A 23,638-nucleotide genomic window follows, 5' to 3' on the forward strand; every position below is an offset into this window, starting at 1 on the left:
CTTGGTGTGTGGCGTCTGATGAATTTGAGAACAGATGTAGCTACTTGTGGGGCGGTGACTTCTGCAGCCTTAGTCTATAGAGCACTTTCCATCTATGGCCACCCCTTGATTCCCTCACTCCCACCTCACTTCTTCTTAGGGCATGGCTCTTTCTACCTTCTTTTCTGTTTTTTTCCTTAGCTGTTTCCTTGCGCCTACACTGCTTGCTTTGTTCTAGGCTACATGTGTAGCCACTCTGTTCCACCAGGGGGCATCAGTGCCTCAGTCCAGGTTGGGAGGTAGGTGTTCCTGTCACCTGGTGAGCCTGGTTGTGGGCTATCCATTTTCTAAATGGGGAGGGAGGGAGGAAGAGAAAAAGAGAAAGAATACGTATATGCATGCATGTCTGTCTGTCTGTCTGTCTGTCTGTCTGTCTGTCTGTCTGTCTGTCTGTCTGTCTCTGGTACCAAGTAGCCTGCTATGGGCTTGGCTCTGTTCTCCAAGCACTCTCCTCTCAGCACTGTTGCAGAACGATTATCCTGAAGCCTAGGAGGATGTGGGAGGCAGGCTCCTGGCAGTTTCTTCTAGTTAGCTTTCTGCCCTTTCTTTCCTCCTGGCAAGGTGATAGAGGTAGGTTGCTTGTGATAGATGCCTAGAGGTGCTAAGAATCACCAAGATTAAGGCATGTGTCTCCTCATGTCCTCTCCCCAGCCACCCCAGCCCTCCTTGCCCCAGGTTTAAACAGGCAGGCCTGTGTCAGTGGAGCAGTGACCAGGTTACATGTGGAGACAGGACTGGGGCTTTGATCCACAGACGCCCAGGGTTTCAGGGTTCCTGCACCATGCACTGCGGTGCATCGAAGTCCCGAGGACTCAGCCAAGAGTCACCAACTTCAGTTGGATGTACATTGCCCTTTCACTCTTAGCTATACTTGAGTTGCCTGGCAGGAGTTCAGGGCTGGGCCCACGAGATATCAGTCAGAATAAATTGCAGATCTTACCGCAGGAGTCAAGTCACCTGCCTTGGGTTATACCAGAGCGGTGGCAGGGGCATAGGGCCAACTTTTCTAAGAAAGGACTTGGAGAGCCACGTGGTCTGCATGAGGCTCCCTCTGCCGTTCTCCCCTTCCTTGCGGCTGCACTGCTAGCATGGCCGCACACACTGTCCTAGGTCTTCTCTAGCTCCTTGGAAAGAGTTGCCAGATCATTTGGTCTCTTGCTGCTTTTCAGCAGTGACAGGCCCTGGCTACAGAATGGGGCTGGAAGAGATCTAGCTTAGAGACCACTTGTTGGGAAGAGCCCTGAAGTGTCCTCCATCTCTGAGGCAGGGATTGCTGCCTAATGATCTAAGGAAGCCTCCTGTTAGGCTTTCAGTTTCTTTGACCTCTGTGAGGAGGAGGCACTAGAATTATATCTGTATATAGATGCCTTCAGAGGTTGCCCAGTGACAGGAAAGTGGGCAGGAAGCTAGGACACCCAGGAGTGGGAGGGTCAGTTCTTACTCTGTCCCAATGATGCAAAATGGAGACCCCAAGGCAGCCCAGGTCACAACAGGGCAACTTCGGTGGCTGAGGAGATGTGTGTGATGACCTTCGCAGTGGAGGAGCAGTGCTGGCTGAGGGCGGGGTCCTTCATCTGAGCCTAGAACTTGACAAGAGCTGTAAGGAATGAGATAATTCCTCCTGGGCTGTGTGACCTGGCAGGTTTTTATGGGACACATCTCCCAGGCCCACAAAGCTTGAGAGTTTTATGTGTACTCCTATATGAAGGTCTTCTTCACTCCTCTGCCTAGACACATAGGGTCTCTCACTGAACCTGAGATCACTGAGGTAGGCCAGCTGACCTGGGAGCTCCAGGGCTCTGCCTGGTTTTGCCCCCCCCCAGTGCTGGGATTTTAGGTGCTTGTTGCTATGCCCAGCTTTTTATGTGGGTGCTGGAGATCAGAAGTCAGGTCTTCTTGATGACAGTGCAAGCATTTTGCTGACTGAATTATCTCTCCAGCCCCACAAAAACAGTTTTCTAAAGATTCCTTTCCTGCCAAGCTTTTTGGGTGTTTTTCTGTTAAATAGGCTGTGGAAGCTTTGAACCCACTGGTGGGCATAGAGAGCCTTACAAGAAAGGCACCTGTGGGAGGCAGTGGTGCCTCGGCTCCTGCTCCTTTCTAGTAGCGACCTCGTCATTCCTGTCACGGTGCCCCTTCACCTGAACCATTAGGTGTGAGCAGGCATGCGGTAGACCCTGTTTCTGGGTTCTTAGTGTGATTAGTGGCAGGTATGTGACCTGGGTTGTTAGAACAGAGGCCTAGGGCTGGAGAGATGACACAGTAATTATGAGTGAATACTGCTCTTGCAGATGACCAGAGTTCAGTCCCCAACACCCTTATCAGGTGACACTCCAGCTTCAGGGGACCTGACCCTGCACATCCATTCACAAAGACACATCATATACACAACTAGAAATGAATAGAAGTGAGGCTTGGGTGGGCAGAGGGTGTTGTAGGAAGGGCAGAATACTGAGCAGGCTTCTAGAATGATGGTAAGCCTAGCTCCCCAATTCTCTGTCTCCCCCCCACCCCCTTCTAGTGACTCCTCATTGCTTTCCCAGAGTTGGCTGCTGTGTGTGGATCACTGAAAACTGTACCTGGAGGCTTCATGGCCAAGGCACAACCTATCCCTGGGTTAAACCAGGGAGCAGGGGTATGGAGTCTTCCCCTATCCCATAGTCAGGGATAGAATGGTAGAGGAAATTGTTTTAGTTGAAGAAAATTATGTAGACTCTGGGAATGTAACCATCTCCATTGTACCGCTCCTTGGTTTGAAGGTTAGCTGACTGTGTCTGCACTGGGGGTTTCAAACTATTGTGAGGAGTAGGAAGCCTAATGGGTGATTGCCTGGCTGCCCCTTTATGCTGGGCTCTGGTGGGGACAGGGTACCAGTGCCCTCGCTGGCAGCGGGCCTTGCTCTCTGGAGGGGAAGGTGTGTTTGGATGAGGACTGTGGAAGGCTGGGAAAATGAGCCTCTCCTTGGCTCAGGTGAGCAGCTGTGACTGTGGTCTCAATAGGAGGTGTGGGGGGTGGAGCCCTGAACACAACAGCCCGGAGTACTGAGTTCTTGAAACGTAGAAAAAACATTATTTACAAAGAATATATTAAAAATACACTTGAGAAATAAGTACTTGTAAGTATCCCACTTGGATGTATCGCTTCATTTGTTCATGGCGCCAGAGTCCAAGGAGAAAGCCAACCTGACTGGTCACTGCTCCCCAAAGGATTGGGACTCCTCTGAATACTGGAGTCTCTGTTAGCAAGGATTGGTTGCTTGTAGGCTCGATCTGCTGAGTGTTGGCTCTTGGAGGAAGCAGCCAGGCTATCATGGCCATAGGGGATATAGGAGCTAGACTGTCACTGCAAGGCCAGAGATCTTGTTCAAAGGACATTGGCTTCTGTCCAAGTTCTGGTTGAGGTGGAAGTGGGCAGCACTAGAAGTGGTAAATACTTCCTCAGGATGGAGGGATGTTCTTGGCCTTTGTTGCTGGCCTCAAGTTCTGTGAGCTGCAAAGGACGCATGTCAGAGAGTAGACACTGGCACTGTGGAGGGGAAGCCAAGGGGGGACATGGGGTTTGCTCTGGGCTCTTGTTTGAGGAAGCTGCTATGAGGTGCTAGGGAGTTCTCCTTGCTTGAGGCATAGTGGATCTGAAGGCTGTGATTTCTCATGAACCCTTAGGGTCTCGGTCTCTCTCTCTCTCTCTCTCTCTCTCTCTCTCTCTCTCTCTCTCTCTCTCTCTCTCTGTGATGGGAGTACATATGTGTGCACTTGCATGTGGAGTTTAGAGGACAGCCTTGGGTATTATTTTGGAAGCCTCTTTTACTTTCTGTTGGAGACAGGGTCTGCCATTGGCCTGGAACATGGTCACATAGGATAAACTAGCAAACTTACATGGTCTGTCTTTGTCTCCCATTGCATCATGGCTGGGATTACAAAGTGTGTGCCATGATACCTGGCTTTTTTGTATTTTTAAAATATGGGTTTCGAGTTTCACACTCAGTTCCTCCTGCTTGCAAACCACCGCTTTACAGACAGCTGTCTCCCCAGCTCTCCTGTTTTCAGTGGCTTTTCATGATGGAATTTTACAGGATGGCTCTAAGATTAATGATTCTTCAACCATTTGGCCAGGTGGCTCCATCATCTAAAGTGTTGTTGCTGCTGTTCTCTCTCTCTCTCTCTCTCTCTCTCTCTCTCTCTCTCTATATATATATATATATATATATATATATATATATATATATATATATATATATATATGTATTATTTAGAGGCTTGCTATGTATCTCTGACTGGCCTGGAACTAGCTATGTGGACTAGATTCACCTTAAACTTGTGACTCTTACTAGGTGCTGGGATGACAGACTGGTTCACGCTCCCCCTTTATGTGAAGAAGATTCAAGGGGTCTCTGTCCATTATGGACAGGAGAGATGCTGGGTCCCCTGGGCTGGGGGTAGGTCCTGGGTGTCAAGCACCAGGCAGGGATTGGGCTCACCTTTTACAGTCTCTGAGCCACCTGCAGGTCATAGTCACTGTCAGAAGAGTTGTCGGGTTGTGTGGAAGAGCGGTGTAGGGCCCCTTCCAGAGCTAGAGAGAAAAGGTTGCCTATTAAAAAAGTCCCGGAGGCTGCACAAGGCCCCAGGAGATGAATGGGTAGCAAGATCACAGAGGCTTTCTGAGATGGTGACAGCCCTGTATCAGTTTTGATCAGACTGGCCAAGTGTTCACTAATGATGCTGAACTTCAGGCCCCCTGGGAATTAATTGTGAGTGCCTGTGAGGAGCCAAGTATTGGAGGCTCCTGCAGACCAGTTAATGGCTCTGTCCTGCCTCAGAGAGATCTGAGGGGCTCATTTATCATCTAGCCCCTCAAGGCCTGCAGGCAAACAGGCCCATTAGGTCACAGCAAGGCTGGGGTTAATGGCATCCATCCAACTGCATTCTTCTCTCTAGATGAGGGTTTCAAGGTCTCCAAGGGACAGCAGAGGCCTGTGAAGGCTGTATCCCTGCCACCACCCTGCTGGGTCCAGCTGTCAAGTAGGCAGTCTCATCCTCCACCCGATGGAGCCTCCCTTTCCCTCTTTGGAAAAACACAAAACTTTAAGGTCAGCACTGAGCATGTACCTCCTCTGCCCCACGGCCCCCTGCCTCTCACCTGGATAAGCAGACAGGCGAGAGTTCCTGGGAGGCTGGCTGTATTCATTGTCCACGTGAGAGGCTGTTGGGTTCTCAACCTGGGACCGTACAGTTGCCGTGTGGCTTCGATGGAAAGACACTAAGCAGACACAGGAGGCCAGTGGCATTGTTAGAATCGATGTGCTGTCCTTCCCAAGCAAGATCCCATAGCTCAGCTTCCTGTTTCCATTAGGTCATGGGAGAGGGGTGGTACATTTCCCCCTCCATCCTCTCTGGGGAGGTTCATGGCCCCAGAGGCAGCCTCAGGCTTGTACGGAAGTCCGATCGGCCTGGTGGCCTGGTGAGGCCTCCAGTGGCTCCCTCAGCCCTCCCGTGTTTACCTAGCAGGAAGCTGGCACACAGGTGCTAGGGAGATGGCCCTACTCCTCAGGAGCTGAGAGCCTTTGTAGTCTTTAAAACCAAATAAAACTGAGAATCTTCTAGAAAGATTTGGGCCTGCACATGGAAAGGGGAGAGAAATGGAGTGCGTGCTTCCATCCATTAGTGTGGCTCTGAATGTGCCTAGGCGAGTGAAGGCTAGGGGAGGGAGGGCCCGCAGGATCAGTGTATTCTAAAATGCCCTCTGAAGCTCTTCTGTGCTAAAACTAGCTTGGCCAGTCCTTCGTCATGCCTTCCTACTTTGAAGAAGAGCCATTAAAAAAGGCTCTGGTAAGTCCTGAACTAGACAACTGTGTGTAGCTTCCTTCCATGGAAGGAAGGGCTGTGGGGACCTCTGCTTAAGTCGGCCGCAAGGCAAGAGACAGCAGTGTCTGAGGCTCCAGAGGCCAATTACACAGAACCACTTGCCTCTAAAAGAAGCCTCACCCCTCTTTGGTGTGGGGACATCTGTTGACCTCAGTCACACCTTAGTGAAATGTGGTGGAGACCAGAGGCCACTAGCAGCCGCTGGTTTGCTGGAACAGCAGACACTTTGACTCTGCTTTGTTGTCCTGAGTCCTGGGGCTGAGGGACACCCACTTCTGGAAACACTTACTGCTCTGGTTCACTCCCGTGGGACCAATCCACTGACGCTGCTTCTTCTGACGAACTGGGCAACAGACAGAAAGCTCATGAGGCCAGATGGTAGTGAAGGGGGGAGGTTGGGGGAGGGGACAGATGCCCTGGAGACGGGACTAATGGGGTCTAACACTCCAGGTCTACTACATCATTTCCTAACTGACTAGGGAGAGAGATTGAAGCCATTGGGTCTCCATAGAAATGACCAAGGGGTAATTTAGAACCAGAATGGATAACCTCAGAGGGCACCAGGGACCCAACACTATTGCCTCAGTTCTCCTTTATCTTCCTTCCTTGCCTCTGAGTAATTCCTCTAAGGTTTGCAAGGCAGGCAGGCAAGCCTCCTTATTCATAAGGCGTGCAGCTTTCAGTAAACAGGGAAACTGAGGCTCTGATGGATTCAGCAGCACAGTCAGTGGTCATTGGTAGCTATGGAGCTGGTCTTGGGCCACATCTTGTGACATCAGAGGCTGTGCTGATGCCATGTGGCCATGGCTTTTATCAACTACAGTTGGCCTTTGCCAAGTCCAGACAAGGGCAAATCAGAGGGTACAGTTTGTCCTGACTTTCTAATACTTGAGACAGAAAAAGGCTAGTGGGCAGTATGGTGGGGGATGGGTGGTGAGGGAGGAAGGCTTGGGGTTTGGCACCTACATTTCTTCACCAGCTTCTTGTAGACCAGAGGACCGCACGTGACCATCAGCACCACCAGGAGTACCAGGGTCAAGATGATGCTTGCCACAGTGCCTGGGGCCAGGCCCACTGGCTTTGAGTTTTGGCCTGGACAGGGGGAGTCTTAAATCAGACCCAGCTCTAGGGAGCAACTCAGAGGGCAGAGACTGTCTGATTTCCCTGGTACCTTTGCACTTCCTACCAGCCCACCAGTGTGTTCAAAGCAGAGCTGTCTATCTGCCTGTCTCTCTGGCCATCTCTAGGAGTATTTGCTATGTGTTCGTCTGTCCTCTGTGTATCACCTTCAGTGACCATCCCGCTACCATTTGCCCCTCTTGTTATCACCTGTTAACTTTCTATCTTCACTACTTAGACTAATCACCTCCCATTACCTACCATTAGGAAGGTGACCACACATGACCACATGTCAAGAACCGGCCAGTCTTCTATTAATTCAACCACCTATCTGTCATCTGTGCATCCATCCATCCATCCATCCATCCATCCATCCATCCATCCATCCATCTGTTGATACAATCATCTACATACCCACCCATCCTCCTCCATTCCATGTCACCCATTCATGTACCCATCTCCCTTTTAGACATTATTCAGTTACCATTCATAGAGTAAATATGTTCCACCCACCCCTGATTTTCTAGTTTGCATCATGGCAAAGCAGGAGGTAGAAGGGAAGGGAGAGTTCTGGCGTCCACCAGTAGCTGGACAGTGATCTACTTGGGCCGTGGCTGTTCTGCTCATCATTGCTGATTTTTGCTCTCAAAAACCCTATTTATTGTCCCTTTCCCCAGAAGCTTTTCCTACCTTTCAGATCTGCTCTTTAGAGATACGTTCACTAACTAGGTCCCAGAAAAAAGTCTCTAACTGCCCTCCACCTGACCAGATGTGCAGTCAACTCACATGTGACGAATACCCTCTTGCAGTGGTTTTTTTTCTGAGGCTGGTAACACTGTGACAGCTTCTCCTGGGTACAGAGGAGCCCGGGGGAGGTCCTGTCAGCATCCATCGCATGGAAGGAGGTGAGGTTGCCACACTGCTGCTCCTGACAAAGCTCCTCCCACCGTCCCCGACCCCTGGCTGCAGAACTGTCACACAGGTTGACCCACTGTGATCTTTGGCGCACTTGAGCGATGCCCTCACATACACTGCTGCCCCCCACCAGGCGGCTCTGAACCTTGGGCTGGAAACCTGCAGAGAGGAAGTGATGGTTAGACAGCAGGCCTGGCCTTGGGGCCTTGGCAGTGCTGAGCCGTCCTTTTCCACAGCCCCTCCTCACATCCTCTCTAGCACTTCTCTGACTAAGCTTTGTGTGGTCCCTGGGGCCTCTGGGCGGCTGGTGGCGCCTATTTTAAGATGACAGTGGCAAAGGAGCTGGCAGGGTGGCCAAGCCCTCCTACTTGCTTGCTTAGGAAGAGGGAGGGCGTTTTTAGAAGAAACTGAGGCCTGGGCACTGGAAAGAGCTGGTGTACTTCACTGGTGGGACAGAACCCAGGAATTCTGCCTCCCAGGCCCCATCCCTGTGGATTAGGCTTTTGGCCAGGTACCTAGAGAGATAGTCACATCTGCTAATCAGGGTGTTGCAGAGGCAACTATGCTCAGTTGAAAGTCAAGAGTGAGCTTACCAGCTTTGGCTAGTTTCCATGGCAACACCCACCTTCAAAGCCCTAGTGACTCTTCTATTTAGAAGAAACTTCAAAGCAAGACCCCAGGCTTGGCTTTGCAGGTTGTAGCCTGCATGAGAACTTGAGGAGTAGGTGGGGCTGGAGCCAGCCGTGAGCCTCTCATCTGGCCCAGAGAACCTTGGGGCTGCTACTGCCTGGAAGACCAATTTATATCTGGTCTCCATCAGAGTAAGCTGCCCTGCTTGTAGACCTTAAAGTTCTGAGCCACGCAGACTATATTTGTGTAGGAATCCTGGGGACCTGCTGAAAGTGACTCTCATTAGGGGTGTAGGGAGGGGTGAGACTGTTGCAGGTGACACTCATACTACCTGTCTAGGACCACACCTTGAGTAGTCCAGGTATAGGAAATAGGCTTTGGATTGACACTGCGAATCTCAGCTAGTGCTCTGTGATACTAGAAGGAAGTGGAACTTCCTTGAGACTGGTTCCCCCATTAAAGAAGAGGGTAACAGTAATTCCCACCCCCAAAGGTGGGGATGAAAACTGAAGGATGCCCAGAACATCAAGGGCACCTTCAGCGATGTGGACCCACTTCTTCCCAGGCTTGGTGGTTACTCTGCCTTGCTTTCAACTGTGGTTTCTTCCTGTCTGTACCCAATCCTGGTCTGGCACCCATAGAGTCCCATGTGTTTAGCTTTCCCTCTCTCCCCATTTCAACTGCACCAGTACTGCTGGTCTCTTGTAGCTCATGACTCAGACAGAGCATCCTTTTAGGGGCTGCCTCTATAGCTGTGCTCTGAGCCAGGCCTTAGAGATCTCCCAAATATTACCATCCCCTTAGCCTCCTTTCTAAAGATTCAAAAACTCCCCATCATCAAAGCCAACCCCTGCAAGTGCCCTTAGCCTTTGCCCAAGCCTCAGTTTCCCTTTAGCTTCTTCCTGTTGGGAATCCCAGCTGACTCTGTTCTCCAGATGGTAGCTCCTTTGGGCTAGGAAGGAGTCGCTCTGTAGATGCCTGAGTCACCACCTCATCTAACTTGTTCTATTGTTTAGAGGCCATGGGCTCAGGCCCTCTGCTTCTCTTTCATCTCCATCAGACTTCTCATAAGGCTTGAGCATCTGATTAGGGGATCCCATGTCCTTACTCAAAGGCAACAGATAGCCTGACGAAATGTGGTCAGCTTCTAGCTTACCAGAGCAGATGACCGTGAGTGCCTGGTCACCCTCCTGGGTGGTTGTTTTCTGGAAGCACTGCTGTAGTGAGTCACAACTCCCATTCTGGGCCTCCCATCGAATTGGCAAGGGCCTGGGGTCCCTCAGCTCTCCAGGAGCTGGTGTTTCTGCTGCCTCTGTCCTGGACAGATGTGTCAAGAAAGATCCACACTGCAGAGACTTACAGACGAGGTTCCCCAGGCCCAGGGGCCTGTCCTTGGCCTTGTAGAGGATGGTGCCACCCCAGCTGCCATTGTAGAATTCCACCACACCTGTGCACCTCAGGCCCTCGTGTCCTGGCACCAGCTGCAATCTGGGAGGAGCTGGAGAGGGGAAGGCATGCCTGAGTGTGGGTACCTTCTAGAATGCTATGTTGCTGAACCCCAACAGATGAATGCTCGGGAGGTGAGGGTCCCAAACATTGCACAGAACACACTTGAACCTTTTCCACTGAAATTCAGGTGTAATTTGAATCACATCTGGCCTCTTAGTTTCTATTTGTTTTTGGTGATTCAATGAATCTAATTTGAGCTATTTACAGGAACATGGGCAGCTTACCAGTGGCTACAGAATTGAACAAAATGTCTCTCTGCCCCCACAACCATTAACTGTCTACATTTTCTCAAGAAGGGGTGGGGTCTCATGAGTCCTTCCTCCCTTGGTTAAGGAATGTTGACAGGCCTCATCTGCACAGATAACCATAGCTCCTGAGAATTCCAAGAGTGCAATGGTTCTGTCATTCCTGGTCCTTGGGTCTTTATTGTCTGCATCAGTCCATCCTCTCCCATTCCTTCCGTGAGGCCCAAGCACCCTCTTACCTGTGGGCTCTGGCATGGTGGTGGGTGGGGTAGTTGTGGGTGGAGGCGTTGTCCTCTGGGGCTCTGCAGTGAAACACACAGATAAGGGTGGGAAGTGGGGAGTGGAGGGAAGGAGGAGGAGAGCTGGTGGCAATGTGAAGACACAAGGCTCATGACTTTAGTGCCCCTTGTCAGTAAGCTGACTTGACCCCCATCCCCCATGCTGCTTCTCAACACCCTAAGAAGTAGCCATCCCACACATCACAGACAGGAAAATGGAGGCTCAAATAACAGCAAAGTTGGCATTTGGCAGAGCCAGGTCTTGCTTTTCAGTCTTGGCAGATGGATGTAGCACCCTTTGGTTTATTCCTGCCAGTCAGGTCTCTTACCTGTCTGTGGTCAGGGCTCTGTAACTGTGAAGCCCCTTTCTGCCCGCTTACCCTCCCAGGTCTCAGGCCAGGGTGTCACACCATCACCCACCTAGGCAGACCAGGCTCAGCGGAAGGCACTGGGCTAGTGAAGTTATGCTGCAGTTGGAGAAAGACAACGGGGATCCTTGGCAGGAGATCTGGTTCTGGCGTCTGTTCCATAAAGAGTAAAAGCCAAGGGCCAAGGGGGCACCACATCCCAGCTGCTGGCACACTGCAGAGGCATGGTGGGCATTTCTCTCATGGTCCTGGCTCAACCTCCAACTGGAACTGCACACCGTTTTCCACTGGTTTTCCATCTGGACCTCCAATTGGCCCTGACACTTGGAGTTGGAGTTTCTTAGCGTTACCGGGACACCTGAGCATCAAAAGAGGTAGTGAGAAGTGTCAGGCAGTGGAGGGAAAGCTCAGCTCTCACTTCTCCTGAGTCCCCCACCGCCTTCAGGGCACTGTTGAGGCTTCCTAGGACCTCAGGCAGGTCATTGTGTTGACCCTATGCTATGTATGCTCAGGTTTATGAGCTAGAGGGAACCTTGGGGCTGTGGATAAGATGTCCTGCAGTCTTCTGTCCAATAAAATCCCCCCAACCTGTTTCAATAGGCCTGAGGCCTGATACCTGTTGTCTCTGTGTATGTGAGCAGATGTGTGTGCACGTGTGCACGTGTGTGCCAGAGGTCCATTCTGAGTGTCATTTCCCAGGAGCTAGATGTCCATCCTCTTTTTTGAGACATGGTCTCTCACTAGGATTTGGCCATACCAATTCAGTTAGGCCTGCTGGCCAGGAAGCTCTGCCCATCTCTTCCTACCTAGCATAGGATTGCAAGTGTACCATCATGTCCTGCTTTTTTTATTTCATTTTGTTTTTGTTTTTCAAGACAGGGTCTCTCTGTGTAGTCCTTGCTGTCCAAAAACTCACTCTGGAGACCAGACTGGCCTTGAACTCACAGAGATCTGCCTGTCTCTGCCTCTCGAGTGCTGGGGTTAAAGGTGTGCACCGCCACTGCCACTGGCACTTTTTTTTTTTTTTTATGTGGGTTCTGAGGATTGAGCTCAGGTCATGCTCAAGCTCTTCACTGGACTGAACCTTCTCCCTGGGCTCTTTCTCCCAGGATCTTTTTGTCTTAAATTAACTGTATTAGCTGGGTGTGATGTATGTATGTGTCTGCAATCCCAGGACTTGGCAGTGGAGGAAGGAATTTAAGATCATCCTCGGCAATAAACTGAATTTGAAGATACTCTGTCTCCATGAAATAGAACATCGAAACTTGTAGGGAGGCATGCTTTTCATGCCGTAGGATACATTCGTTTTCCGGGTTCTGTTCTGTGGAAGCTGATCAACGTCTGCAAGCACATGGCTATGCTGCGATCTAGATACGGAGCCTGTCTGTCATCTGGACACATCCTGCTTGCTCCTCAGTAGCCAGCTCATTTCCCTGGCTCCAGCCTCAGGGAAGGACTGCCCTGCTTTCTGCCATGAGAGATTAGTCCCTGCTCTTCTGCAGGGTCACATAATTGAATTGAATCACAGAGCACCGTTTGCTGTGGCCTCTTGCCCTCTATGTATATTTGTGGTTTATGTGTATTCCTTGGTAGATCAGTAAGTAGTTCGTGCCTTTTTTTTAAAAAAAAACATTTTTTTTTACTGTGGAATAATATTTCACTGTGTGAATTTTCTCCATTTATTTTCTATGCATCATCATGTGGGTTGTTTCCGGATTTGCCGGCCATGTATCAAAATGCTTATAAATTTACATATGCAGGCCGGCATGTAGGCTCATGGTTTTGTGACTTTATAAAGCTCAATGATGAGGAGAAGACTATATAATATGTGGGGATACCCCCCCCCCAGGACCCATGGAAAACGCTTCTAGGACCTCTTGCTGTTACTAGAATCCACATGTGCCTAAGTTTCTCATGTAAGATGGTCTAAGGCCAGGCAAGGTGGCACATGCCTGTCATCTCAGCACCCAGAGGGTGAAAGATGGAGGACCAGGAGTTCAAAGTCATCTTTGGTGAGTTTGAGGCTAATCTGGACCACACAGCTCTCAAACAAACAAGCAAGTGAACAAGCGAACAAGTGAACAAGTGAACAAGCGAACAAGCTAACCACCCCCACCGCTTCCCCTCCCCCCCCCAGTGGGAAGGGGCTGGAGGTGTAGCTCAGCAGGAGAGTATGTGTTTAACATCCTCAAGGCTCCGAGTTTCCACCTCAACACTGCAACAACAAACAAGGTGGCCAAGTGTCCGCACCTGACCTGCACACGTCCTCTGTGTGCTGTCATCTCTAGATTATTTAGAATTCTAGCACAGTGCAAAACTGTGTAAAAGATTGTGATTCTGTACTGTTGGGGGAATAGTGATAAGAAAGGCATTTGTATGAGTCCAAGGCTGACTATTTGTTTATGTGGTGTGGTGGTGTGTATGTGGTGTGTATGTATATGTGGTGTGTGTGTGTGTTTCCTCAGGTACTGTCTACATTTTTTGAGACAGTGTTTTCCAGTGGTCTGAAGTTGGCTAATGAGTCCCAGGGGCCTGCCTGCCTCTGCTCCCATGGTGTCTGGGCTTTCTTTCTGAGTTCTGGAATCACACTCAAGTCCCCTTGCTTGCAAGGCAAGCATTCTACACACTGAGCTATCTCCCCAGATCCTGTCTCATTTTTGATCTTCACTTGTTTAAAGCCACAGATAGTGCATTCTCTGTTTCTCTGTCTCTGTTTCTTTCTGTGTCTCTGTCTTTGTGTCTCTCTGTCTCTGTGTTTCTCTGACTCTGGCTGTCCATCGGTTCACCTCTTTCTACCCTGCTCTTTCTCTGTGTTTCTGTGTCTCTCTCTCTCTGCCTCTCTGTCTCTCTTTCTGTCTCTCTGTCTCAGTCTCTGTCTCTCTGTCTCTGTCTCTGTCTCTCTGTCTCTGTCTCTGTCTCTCTCTCTCTCTCTCTCTCTCTGTGTGTGTGTGTGTGTGTGTGTGTGTGTGTACAAAGAGATTCTGGAAGGACATATAACACAGTCATTACCTGGGGTGAGCGGCAGGAAGGACAGGTGAGGAGCAGGGACAAAATTGAACTCAGCAGCAGATCTTGTCATAGGAAGCTCTGAGCTGAGCAGATTTATTGCTCACTCAAGGAACACATTTAAAAATGAAAAGGCTTCTCGGATTTGTCCTTGGCTTAGGGCCACTGGCCAGGCTGCCTTTCTTTTCCTTCCTGCCCATGGGGATACGTGGAGCAAAGAGAGCAGGGCTGTGGTAACCAAGGTCACCTGCCAGCTTGATGGAGAGGACTGGTCCCACATCTAATCTCTGTAGATACTTCATATGCTCCTGGCTCGGTAAGCACCTCATGGAGTCCTCCAAAGAAAGACATTTTCTCCTCTTTTATAGATGGGCACATGAGGCTCAGACAGCAAGTGACTTACTATAACCTGAGGCTACAACATCATCTAAGGGCCCTGATCTAGGACCTGTTAAGGCCCCTGAAGTGCATGGTGGTTTTACAGGACCCTCATCTCTCTTCAGATAAATTCAGCACAGTGTTATCCAGGTTAAGGTGGAGATGGGACCATGGTACAATGAGTGTGGAGACCGTCAACTTAAATGATGTTTAAGTCTGGGAATGTAGCTTAGTGGTAGAGCACCTGCCCAGCACGCACAAGGCCCTAAGAGTCACCCCTAGCATGCAGAACTGAATCAACAGGGTTCTGTACGGACATCTCAGGGCCTTCGCTAAGCCAGTGTACACTGTTAGTGTCCAAGAGGAGACGGTGTATGGCCGGACCCCTTGAGAATCGGTGGCTTCCAAGACTGAGGTGTAGTAGACACTCTACTCTTTGCAATCTGACAACCTTTCTCATTCTCACAGCCTATCTGCAAGTGTCCATGACGGAGGACCAGAGAGGAAACAAGGCTTTGTGAGGTACATTTGTGGGTGGGTGTGTTTCCTGCCCACAGAATAGGGTGGGGGGCATGTTAGCTAGCACCCATGTAGTGATTACGAAGGGTGCCACCTGTGCATGTTCTGGCATGGCTGATGTGTGTTTGCAAGAGGCAGGGTTCACATTGATGGAGGAGGCAGGTTTTTAACAGGCAAATCCTCACGCAGCCTATGAAGCCATTTCCTTTCTCTTGTTCTTTCTTACCTGGGCCATCCCTTCCAGACTGTCCAAAGCAGAAAGAGGCTGTGGAAAAGAGAGAAATAGATCAGAATGTGAAGCTCCCCCCCTCCCACCTTCCCTCTGCTCCAAGGGGCAGCCATGGCCCTAGCTGACTGTCTCCCCACCTCACAGTCAAGGAAATTCCAGGGCAGGGATTTTCATGCTGTAGCTTAGAGCCCAAAGTGGTTATGGAATCAATTCAGTGGGCCACAGCCATCAATCCTCTCTCTTTTTAAAATTTATTTTCTCAATGGATACACAAATGGAATTGATTTTTCTTTAGTGCACGATTCTGTGAATGTTAACACATACCACATGCATGACCTCCATCACAATCAAGATACACACCAGCTTCATTGCCCACAGGGACTCCTCACTCTGTCTGTCCCTGTATAGTAGTGCAAGCATCCCTCTTGTTAAGAGAGAAATGGAGCAGAATAAAGGACAGTGCACCACGCTGGCATTGGGAGGGAGGGAGCTGCTTGGAGGGGCGCTGCCGATGAGGTGACGGCTCAGTCAGGAAAGTGTCTGTCTTTCAAGAGTGAGGATGTTCATTCTGTCCCAAAGCTCAGGTGTAAAAATCAGACATTGGGTGTGTGCCTGTAACCCTAATCCTAATTCTGGTAGAGATAGGCAGATTCCTGGGGACCGTGACCAGCCAGCTTGGTCTACAAGGTGAGCTCCAGGCTAGTAAGAAGTATTGTCTCAAAAGTAAAGTAGGGGCTCATGAGAGAATTCATCAGGGGCAGGTGCTTGCTGCCAAGCCCAGTGACCTGAATTCAATCCCAGGGTCTCATATGGTGGAAGGAGTTGTTCTCTGATTCCCCGCCCCCCACGCCCATGTGCTATGGTGTGCCATGCACATGGAAGCATGCTTTTTTTTTTTTTTTGGAAAAAAAACTAGCAATGTCAGGGTGCAGGAATGTAGCTCAGCTGGCAGAATGCTTGCTTAGCATCCACAAAGGCCCCAAGTTCTGTCCCCAATGCCACATAAGTCGGATGGGTTGGTGCATTCTTACAATCCTAGCTCTGGGGAGGTAGAGGCAGAAGAATCAGGAGTCAAGGTCATTGTGTACTATATAGTTCAAAAAAGCAGACAGACAAGAAAGAAAGGAACAAAAGAAAGAAAGAAAAGAAAGGAAGGAAGGGAGGGAGGGAGGGAAGGAAGAAGGAAGGGAGGGAAGGAGGGAGAGAGGGAAGGAAGGAGGGAGAAAAAGAAGAAGGGACTGGGTTTGATGATCCCAGGTCCCATGTGTAGACACCACACAGAACAGCATTGGGCCTGCTCAGAGAATTTCCTTAGGAAAGACTGAACAATGAACACAAACTGCCATTCTAAAAAGGAAAGTAAGGCAAAAGTGTTCGCCATGCAAGCCTGATGACTTGAGTTCCGTCCAAGAACCTATGCTATGAAGTCAGATGCTGTGTGATCTTCTGTGATGCCAGCATGCCCAACACAAAAGCAGCAGAGACAGAATTGCTCAGAAGCCTGAGGTCCAGCTTGCCTGGAGTTCACAGCACAGCGGCAGAGACGAGAGATGTTGCCTCCATAAGGTGGAAGGAGAGAATCGATTCCCAAAAGTTGCCTTCTCACACACACACACACACACACACACACACACCAATAATAATAATAAATTTTAAAAGGAAGGTGATCAGTGAGAGAGTGAGAGAGATGGCTGTGTATTCCAGGGTGTGGCTCATCCTGTTTGGTCCTCAGATGAACCGTATTTCCTTTCTCTCCGTCACTATAACCATCACCACTGTAACTACCACTATCCTCACCATCGATGCTATCACTATTATTCTCACTACTACCACCTCCACCTGTGTCAGCATCGCCATCATCACTGCTGCCGTTATCCTCAGTACAATCATCTCCACCATCACCACTTGTCACCACCATCGTTATTACGCCACCACCACCATCCTCAGCACCACAGTCATCCCTGTCACCAGTATCCTCAGTCACCATGTCCACCATCACCATGGTCACTGCCGATGCTGCCACGGTGCTTGCCCACCATTACTACCACCCTCATCTCTGCCACTGCCACCACCATCATCGCTACTGTCATCTGCATTTTTATTCACTCGTGGGAATTCTTAGTTTAAATCTCTCAATTTTCTCCACTATGCCCCTTGATAGATGTTACTGCTCTTTGATAGAGGAAACCGAGAGGTAAGTATGTTATCCATACAACCCAGAGGCTGTGTCCTTTACATGGGCCAAGCTGTCTGCTGTGCTCTATGCGACATCAGTTCCTGTGAATTTCCAGTAGTCAAGATAAAACATATCATGGGTAGACGTGGCACTGAATCTATGGTGGGATGTTGACAACTTGTTCACACTGTCTGGTCTGTAAAGTGATCAAGTTCGGTTTCATGATCCTTCACCTTCCTCTTAGCCTAAACATGCCTAATCTCCAAGCTGTCTCTCTCATGAGTCCTAGTGTCTGGCAGAGGAAGACTGATGGCACACTTTCTTTGTCCACAACCCTTCTTCATTCATTTTGCTGCTTCTCACAGGTACCCAGGAACTCTCTCCTAGCTCTGGGCCCTGCACGCTGTATTCAGTATCTCCCTGACCTCCTCTGGAGCCACACTTCACCCATGCCCAGTGCTTTCTGAAACTCCTGTAGCCAACCCCAACCCAGGACTCTGCTTGGAGACCCTGGAGGCTGCAGAGATGTGGGGCATGGAAGTGTTACACCATTTCCTTCTCCACCACCCACACCTCTCCTCCAAGCTGCTGGGACAGCATCTAAGAGTTCCAAGGCCTTTTCCTCCCCTACACAGCATCCTCCAAGCTCTTGAAAGTCATGGCTTGGGCTGAGTAAGCCCAGACAAAGATCTCAGCAAAAGAAGCCACTGTCCAGTCTCTTGTCTCCACACAGACAGGAATCCAATTCTTTTGAGACTTCTTTTTATTTTCCTTTTAAAATAAATCTAAATGAAAGTTAGGACGGTTTTGAAAATCAGGGAATCTGGCTGTGGGCTGTGTCGCCATCACCAGGGTCTCAGCCAGCAGTCTACACTTTTTGTCTTTTCATTTGCCAAAGCCAAGGGACCCCTGCTTTCTCCCTAGTGAGCCCTGCCAGGATTTAGGCACATGAAACACACACATTCCCACCCTGAATGGGATGCAGCAGGATTATAAATAGCATCCCATGACTTCAAGTTGCCATTTTACACCAGACCTGTTTGCCAGAAATTTTAAGTATTTTATGGATTTTGGAATGGCTGAAAATGTTCGTGATCCTCTGCCATGGTTCCCTTTGTCAATAGCCAGGCTGCTGCTGTTCACAGGTCTGGGTGTTCTGCAGGGCAGAACCTGGCTCAGGGCAGTGGTGGCAAAGCCAAACTCAGTCCTCTGTCTCTGAGCTGCTCAGAGGTCCTGCCTGTCATTTGCAGCCTGGACATGCTAGGTAAGGCTGGTTTAGTATCTGGTAAGCGTCTGGGGTCAGAGGCAGGGGCTGGGACCTCGGCAATAACTGTAGTTGCTGGTGGTAAGCCCCCTAGTAGTAAGCTTCTCTTGTAGAGGCTCACTTCTTGCCTAACACCTCAAATGAAGTGCTTGCTCCATAAAGGCCCTCCCTCCCCAATCATTTCATGTAACTTAGAGATCAGGTGGCCTCTTTATTCCATAAACAGTGATGCCCTGACAGTTCATGGAGCCCCCAAACTGCAGACACCAGTTTACCTTGGAGGCTGCCAGCTTTGGGAAGGATCCTAGGTTTTCTCCCTTCATATCCTCTCCATTGGCTAACTTGAAATGTTCGAGAACCCCAACTTCCTTCCTTCCTTCCTTCCTTCCTTCCTTCCTTCCTTCCTTCCTTCCTTCCTTCTTTCTTTTCTTCCTTTTGTCTATCCCTTCTGTCCGTTCTTTATTCCTTTCTTTCTTGTGACAGGGTTTTATGTAGCCCAGGCTAGCCTAGAAGGCACCCTGTCAGAGGATGACCTTGGTCCTCTTACCTTCATCTCTCAAATGATGACATTACAGGTGCACAGACCTTCCTCACACATTGCAGAGCTCGGCACTGCGGCCTGTTCTTGCCGTCACAGGCCTATATAAACTGGCTGTGATTGTCTCCACCTTCAGATGGGAAAACTGCAGTCCAGAGGGGATAATGACTTGGCCATGGTGACAGATGTAGCTGGAGGTAAGCAGCATCGTGCCTCACACTCACCATCTGACTTAACATGTGGCGTTCCTCCAGGTCCCCCACAGCCCAGGTGTCACTGTGGAAGTGGGCATGTGTTCTGTTCTGCAACCCAGTGCTGCCCCAGACAGAGTGTGTGGAGCATACAGCTCTTTAAATGATGCATGCACATTTGGAAAACATCTGGATTCCAGAGCATGTCTGGCTAGATATCTGGTTGTGGACTCATAGTCCTAGAGAGGCCAGAGGAAAGCCTTCTGCACTGTGCCATTTTCCCGTTTTCCCGTTCAGAGTCCTCCAGGAGGCTCTGTGGGCTCCCTCTCTCCCTCCCTCTTTTCGGAGCCAAAGGCCCCTGTGCTGGATCCCCCAGGCACTCAATGGCAGATCTGCTTACTTCCCACACCTAGGTGTGAACATTTTCTCTTTTTCTTAAGACCCATCCTGTACAGAAACAGCTTGCACTCCACTCCCACCAGCCCTCCCTTATTGATCGCCAACCCACGAGTGACCTTCTAGCACCCACAGACTCACTGTCTTTATCTCTTGTCTATCTTCATACCCTGATTGCTGGGTCAGATCCGCCAGGGCAGAGACCCTGTCTCTTTGTTCTCTGTGTATCTCCAGCACACAGTAGATGCTCAGTCAGTGCTTGTTGTCTAGATGAATCCACAGAAACTACCACCATTATCCTTTGAAGCACAGCTCTAGGCTTCTGATAGTCTGTTTTGTTTGGTTGATTTTTTTGAGACCGGTTACTCACTGTGCAATACAAGCTGCCCTGGAACTTGTGATTTTCCTATCTCAGACTATCTAATTCTGGGATTACCATCATGTCTATCCCGTTTTATAGATGAGGAGAAGGACCAGAGAAGTTTTTGTTACTATGTGTGACTAAGAATAAACCAAATTAGATACTCCCACCCTACGCCACGCATTAACTGAACATACATACATGCATATACATAAACACGGAGAATACTCCCACCCTGTGCTGCACACTAACTGTACACACATATACGCATATGCACATACATGCACATACATAAACACACGGCGAACTGATGCTCTTAGCTCTGTCAGCTCTCCCTGAATTCTTGTCCTGGTCACTGTAGGGAGACTATCTGACCCCTTGGGAGAGCCATGCTGAGTGACCATAGAGCTAGTACCATAGCCCCTGGCTTCCAGGAACTGTGCATCAGTCAGGGCTCCTTTCCTTTGTGCTTAGAGCCAAAGACAACCTCAGCTCTGTATTCTGGGACAGCAGCTCACAGCCTGCTCTTGCCTAGCACATCCCCAGCCTGTCTTGTTCTTATGGCTTTTACCTTGTGTACCTTCTCCCTCCTCTCACTAGCTGGCTCTTCTTAGCACTTGGGGGTTGGGGTGACAGAGGAAATGGCATTCCCTTCAAATGGTCCCATGCCTGCACATCCAGCTCTATAAGCCGAGCAAGGGCCCTGTGATGTGCTCAGGCTTTCAGACATGTGAGGATTCAGGTGCTGGCTTCCATACTTCCTCTGTCAGGTCTCTGTGAGCTGGGCAGGCCCATGGGCCAAAATGTCTGCCTTGACTCTCAGTGCTCCTGCTGCTGTAAAGAGCTGAGTAGCACATGCGCAAAACACATTTGTAGATGAACGAATGAATGAGTGAATGAGTGAGTGAGTGAGTGAGTGAGTGAGTGAATGAGTGAGTGAATAAGAGAATGAATAATGAACAGCCTATGCAGAAGAATGGAGGAGAAGATCTATGGTGTGGGGAGTGCTTAGTAAGTCCTCCGGACTCTATCCTGCCTTGCCTTGCTTCTGGATGACCTAATGTCCACTGAGCACGGTCTCTACCACAGGTAGGCCAGACCCACTGCGAGTCAATTCATTTCCTTGCCATTAGCATCTATAGGTACTGCTATCATTTCCTATTTACAGTGAAGGACACTGAGGATCACCAAAGCAGCCCAGGGTCACCTAGCCAAGAGAGGCAGAATGCAACTCACATTGGTGTTTGGAGTTACTATGGTGTCTGAGCCATGTCCCCAACCCACTTTGGTGATTGAGGCTCAGAAGAATTGTAAGAGGGGACAGTGTAGGAACCCCTGGCTGACACTCTAACCCAGCCGGGTTGCAGAGATCTTCAATCCTCAGGTCCTATGCCTTGATGTCTGTGTCTGCTGATGGAGGCTTCTCCTATGGCTGTGCTCTGACATGTGACAATGGCTTTGGGGACTTATTACTCCTACAGAGGTGATGGGGCTGTATGAGGGCAAAAATGTGGGCCAGGCTCTCCATGCTGCTTACCATCTGTTCTACCATGGGCTTGCCACTCCTGGGCCTCAGTTTTCCCTCACTGTAAAATGGCATGACGGCTCCATATACTTTCTGTACTATTCAGAAGCTAACAGAAAAAAATGGATTTAAAAGGATTTCATGAAAGTCAGGCCTGGTGGCCCAGGCCTGTAATTCCAGCTACTGGAGTGGCCGAAGCAGGAGGATTGCAAGTTGAAGGCACTCGGGTTATGGAGTAAGTTCAGGCCAGCTGGTCATTTATGGAAACCATGCCTCAAAAAGCTGGGGTTCAGCAAGATGGCTGAGTGGGTAAAGGCATTCTCTGCCCAGACTGATGTGCCAGATTCCATCTTTGGGACCCACAGGGCAGAAAGAGAGAACTGACCCTTGAAAATTGTCCTCTGACCCAGTGGCATTCCTGCATAGCACACTCGAGGCTGCGGGGGAGGGCTGGTTGGCAGGTGGAGATAAAGGCTTGGTACTCATACTCGCACTTGCACATACACAAATGTCTAAAAACACTTTTTTTTTAGAGTAAAAACTGGCAGGATGTAGCTCAGCCATTGCTTGCCTAGCATGCATGAGGTCCTGGGGTCAACCATAAGACCATAAAAATAAAGTAAAAGTGTGAACTGCCTTCTACCTATATCGCTCTAGCAACATACAGGGACCATGTGCTCCCAGGCCTCCAAATGATACCCCTACTGTGGTGAAGGTTTACTTCCATCTCTTCTGGACTCTGGCTTCCATAGAAGTGGGGTACCTGCAGTCCTGTCAGGAGCCCACTCCATGTCCAGTGGGGAGCATGGGTAGGTCCTGTCTCTCTGTGTGTGGGTCTGAGGCTGCAGAGAAGGGCTGGACTGGGGAAGGAAATAAAAGGCTTGGCTTCTGAGATTCTCAGTACCAAAGGGGCCACATCAGTCTCCTGGTAGGGTCCAGGAAGCAAGCCAAGATTTGTCAAGCAGCCATGGTGTACCTCTTGCTGTCCTATGCACAAGGGGTGTGTGCATGAGCATCTAAGCCATGGTAACATGAATGAAGAGGTCATGTAGTATCCAGGAGAGTGCACACATGGTTCTCATACATACATACATACATACATACATACATACATACATACATTCAAAATGCACCCTCCCACATCCAGACTCACACATTCCCACACCCCCTCTCTCACTAGCTGCTGTAGGTGCAGAGTGGGTACCTGAAGCCCCAGACCCTTCTCTGTGAAGTAGGAAGTCATTTCTTCTTTTCCATCACAGCTGGCATCCAGCAGCCCCTACCCTGCCACATCAATTTATACCTCTGCTCTGATATGTGCACATGCTGGGAACGGGAAGATCTCCTGATCAAATTTGGAGCCCAGGCCTTGGGGCCTCTAGGCATAACTCCCACAGCATACCTCTGGCTAGTCAAGAAGCGCCTACTTTCCTGATGTCACTGATGGCCCGCCAGCAAGGTCTCAGGTTTGGAGCAAGGCTCATGAGTTGGGGACTCCTTTAGGACAGACTCAGGCCTGTTCTTCGAGCTTGTTTGGCATCTACCTGTTCTTCCGCATCCTTATAGAGACCATTCTGCCGAAGTCTATTCTGCCTGGAGCATCCTCAATATCAGGTTTCTGCCTCCCGGGAGGTGACCAAATAAAGGGCAGGCATTTGTGGGTGGCACATTGGAGAGGGTGGCTGCATAGATTGAGAACTAAGTGCACAGTGACTTTTAGCCCAAGGCTGAGAAAGAGAAAGAGAACCAGGCTTAGCAATGTTTGGGCAGAGCCCAGTGGAGAATGCGGAGTTGACCTAGCCTTTGTGACCCTAAACCTCCCTGATATTGGACATGGACCCAGAGTCAGACCTGGGAAGAACTGAGATACCCTTGCTGCACCCCAGTGTGCCCAGGCATTCTGCCTGGCAGTACCAGCAGAGACTCACCCAGTGTTCCCAGCAGGTATGTGGCAGCTAGCAGCATTTCGTGAGAGTCCATGGATAAGGCCTTCTGCTACCTCAGCCTCAGTGAGCTCAGCTGGCCAGCCAGTAAAGGTGTCTGGCTCAGTGTCTTACTCTCTTGGAGGGAGGGGACATAGACAGGGGTGGA

General features: G+C 49.8%; 1 protein-coding gene across 2 annotated transcripts; it reads right to left on the reverse strand.

Moving 5' to 3' along the window:
• Positions 1-2,569: 2,569 nt before the first annotated feature.
• Positions 2,570-23,638, reverse strand: Cd5 (CD5 molecule). 2 transcript variants are annotated; one of them, XM_034518792.2, is made up of 11 exons: positions 23,476-23,638; positions 15,094-15,132; positions 11,017-11,322; positions 10,558-10,620; positions 9,721-10,062; positions 7,806-8,093; positions 6,867-6,992; positions 6,190-6,243; positions 5,176-5,295; positions 4,517-4,608; positions 2,570-3,564 (listed from the first exon to the last, which is right to left on the reverse strand). In XM_034518792.2, exons 1-10 carry the CDS (start codon positions 23,525-23,527, stop codon positions 4,520-4,522), a joined length of 1,479 nt encoding a protein of 492 aa, XP_034374683.1. In that variant the 5' UTR covers positions 23,528-23,638; the 3' UTR covers positions 2,570-3,564; positions 4,517-4,519. The 2 variants fall into 2 exon arrangements, with proteins under 2 accessions (XP_034374683.1, XP_076773422.1); XM_076917307.1 differs by having other exon boundaries at positions 2,571-3,528.

This window comes from Arvicanthis niloticus, chromosome 1 (assembly GCF_011762505.2).
Source record: "Arvicanthis niloticus isolate mArvNil1 chromosome 1, mArvNil1.pat.X, whole genome shotgun sequence".
Classification (NCBI taxonomy): Eukaryota; Metazoa; Chordata; class Mammalia; order Rodentia; family Muridae; genus Arvicanthis; species Arvicanthis niloticus.

What these genes read in the sequence shown, in the direction of transcription:
- Cd5 (XM_034518792.2), bottom strand. Translation starts at nt 23,527, where the DNA reads ATGGACTCTCACGAAATGCTGCTAGCTGCCACATACCTGCTGGGAACA. An exon ending in CAAGAAGCTGGTGAAGAAAT is followed by an intron (nt 6,244 to 6,866) that starts GTAGGTGCCAAA and finishes TCTGTTGCCCAG; the next exon opens with TTCGTCAGAAGAAGCAGCGT. An exon ending in CACGGGAGTGAACCAGAGCA is followed by an intron (nt 5,296 to 6,189) that starts GTAAGTGTTTCC and finishes GTGTCTGCTTAG; the next exon opens with TGTCTTTCCATCGAAGCCAC.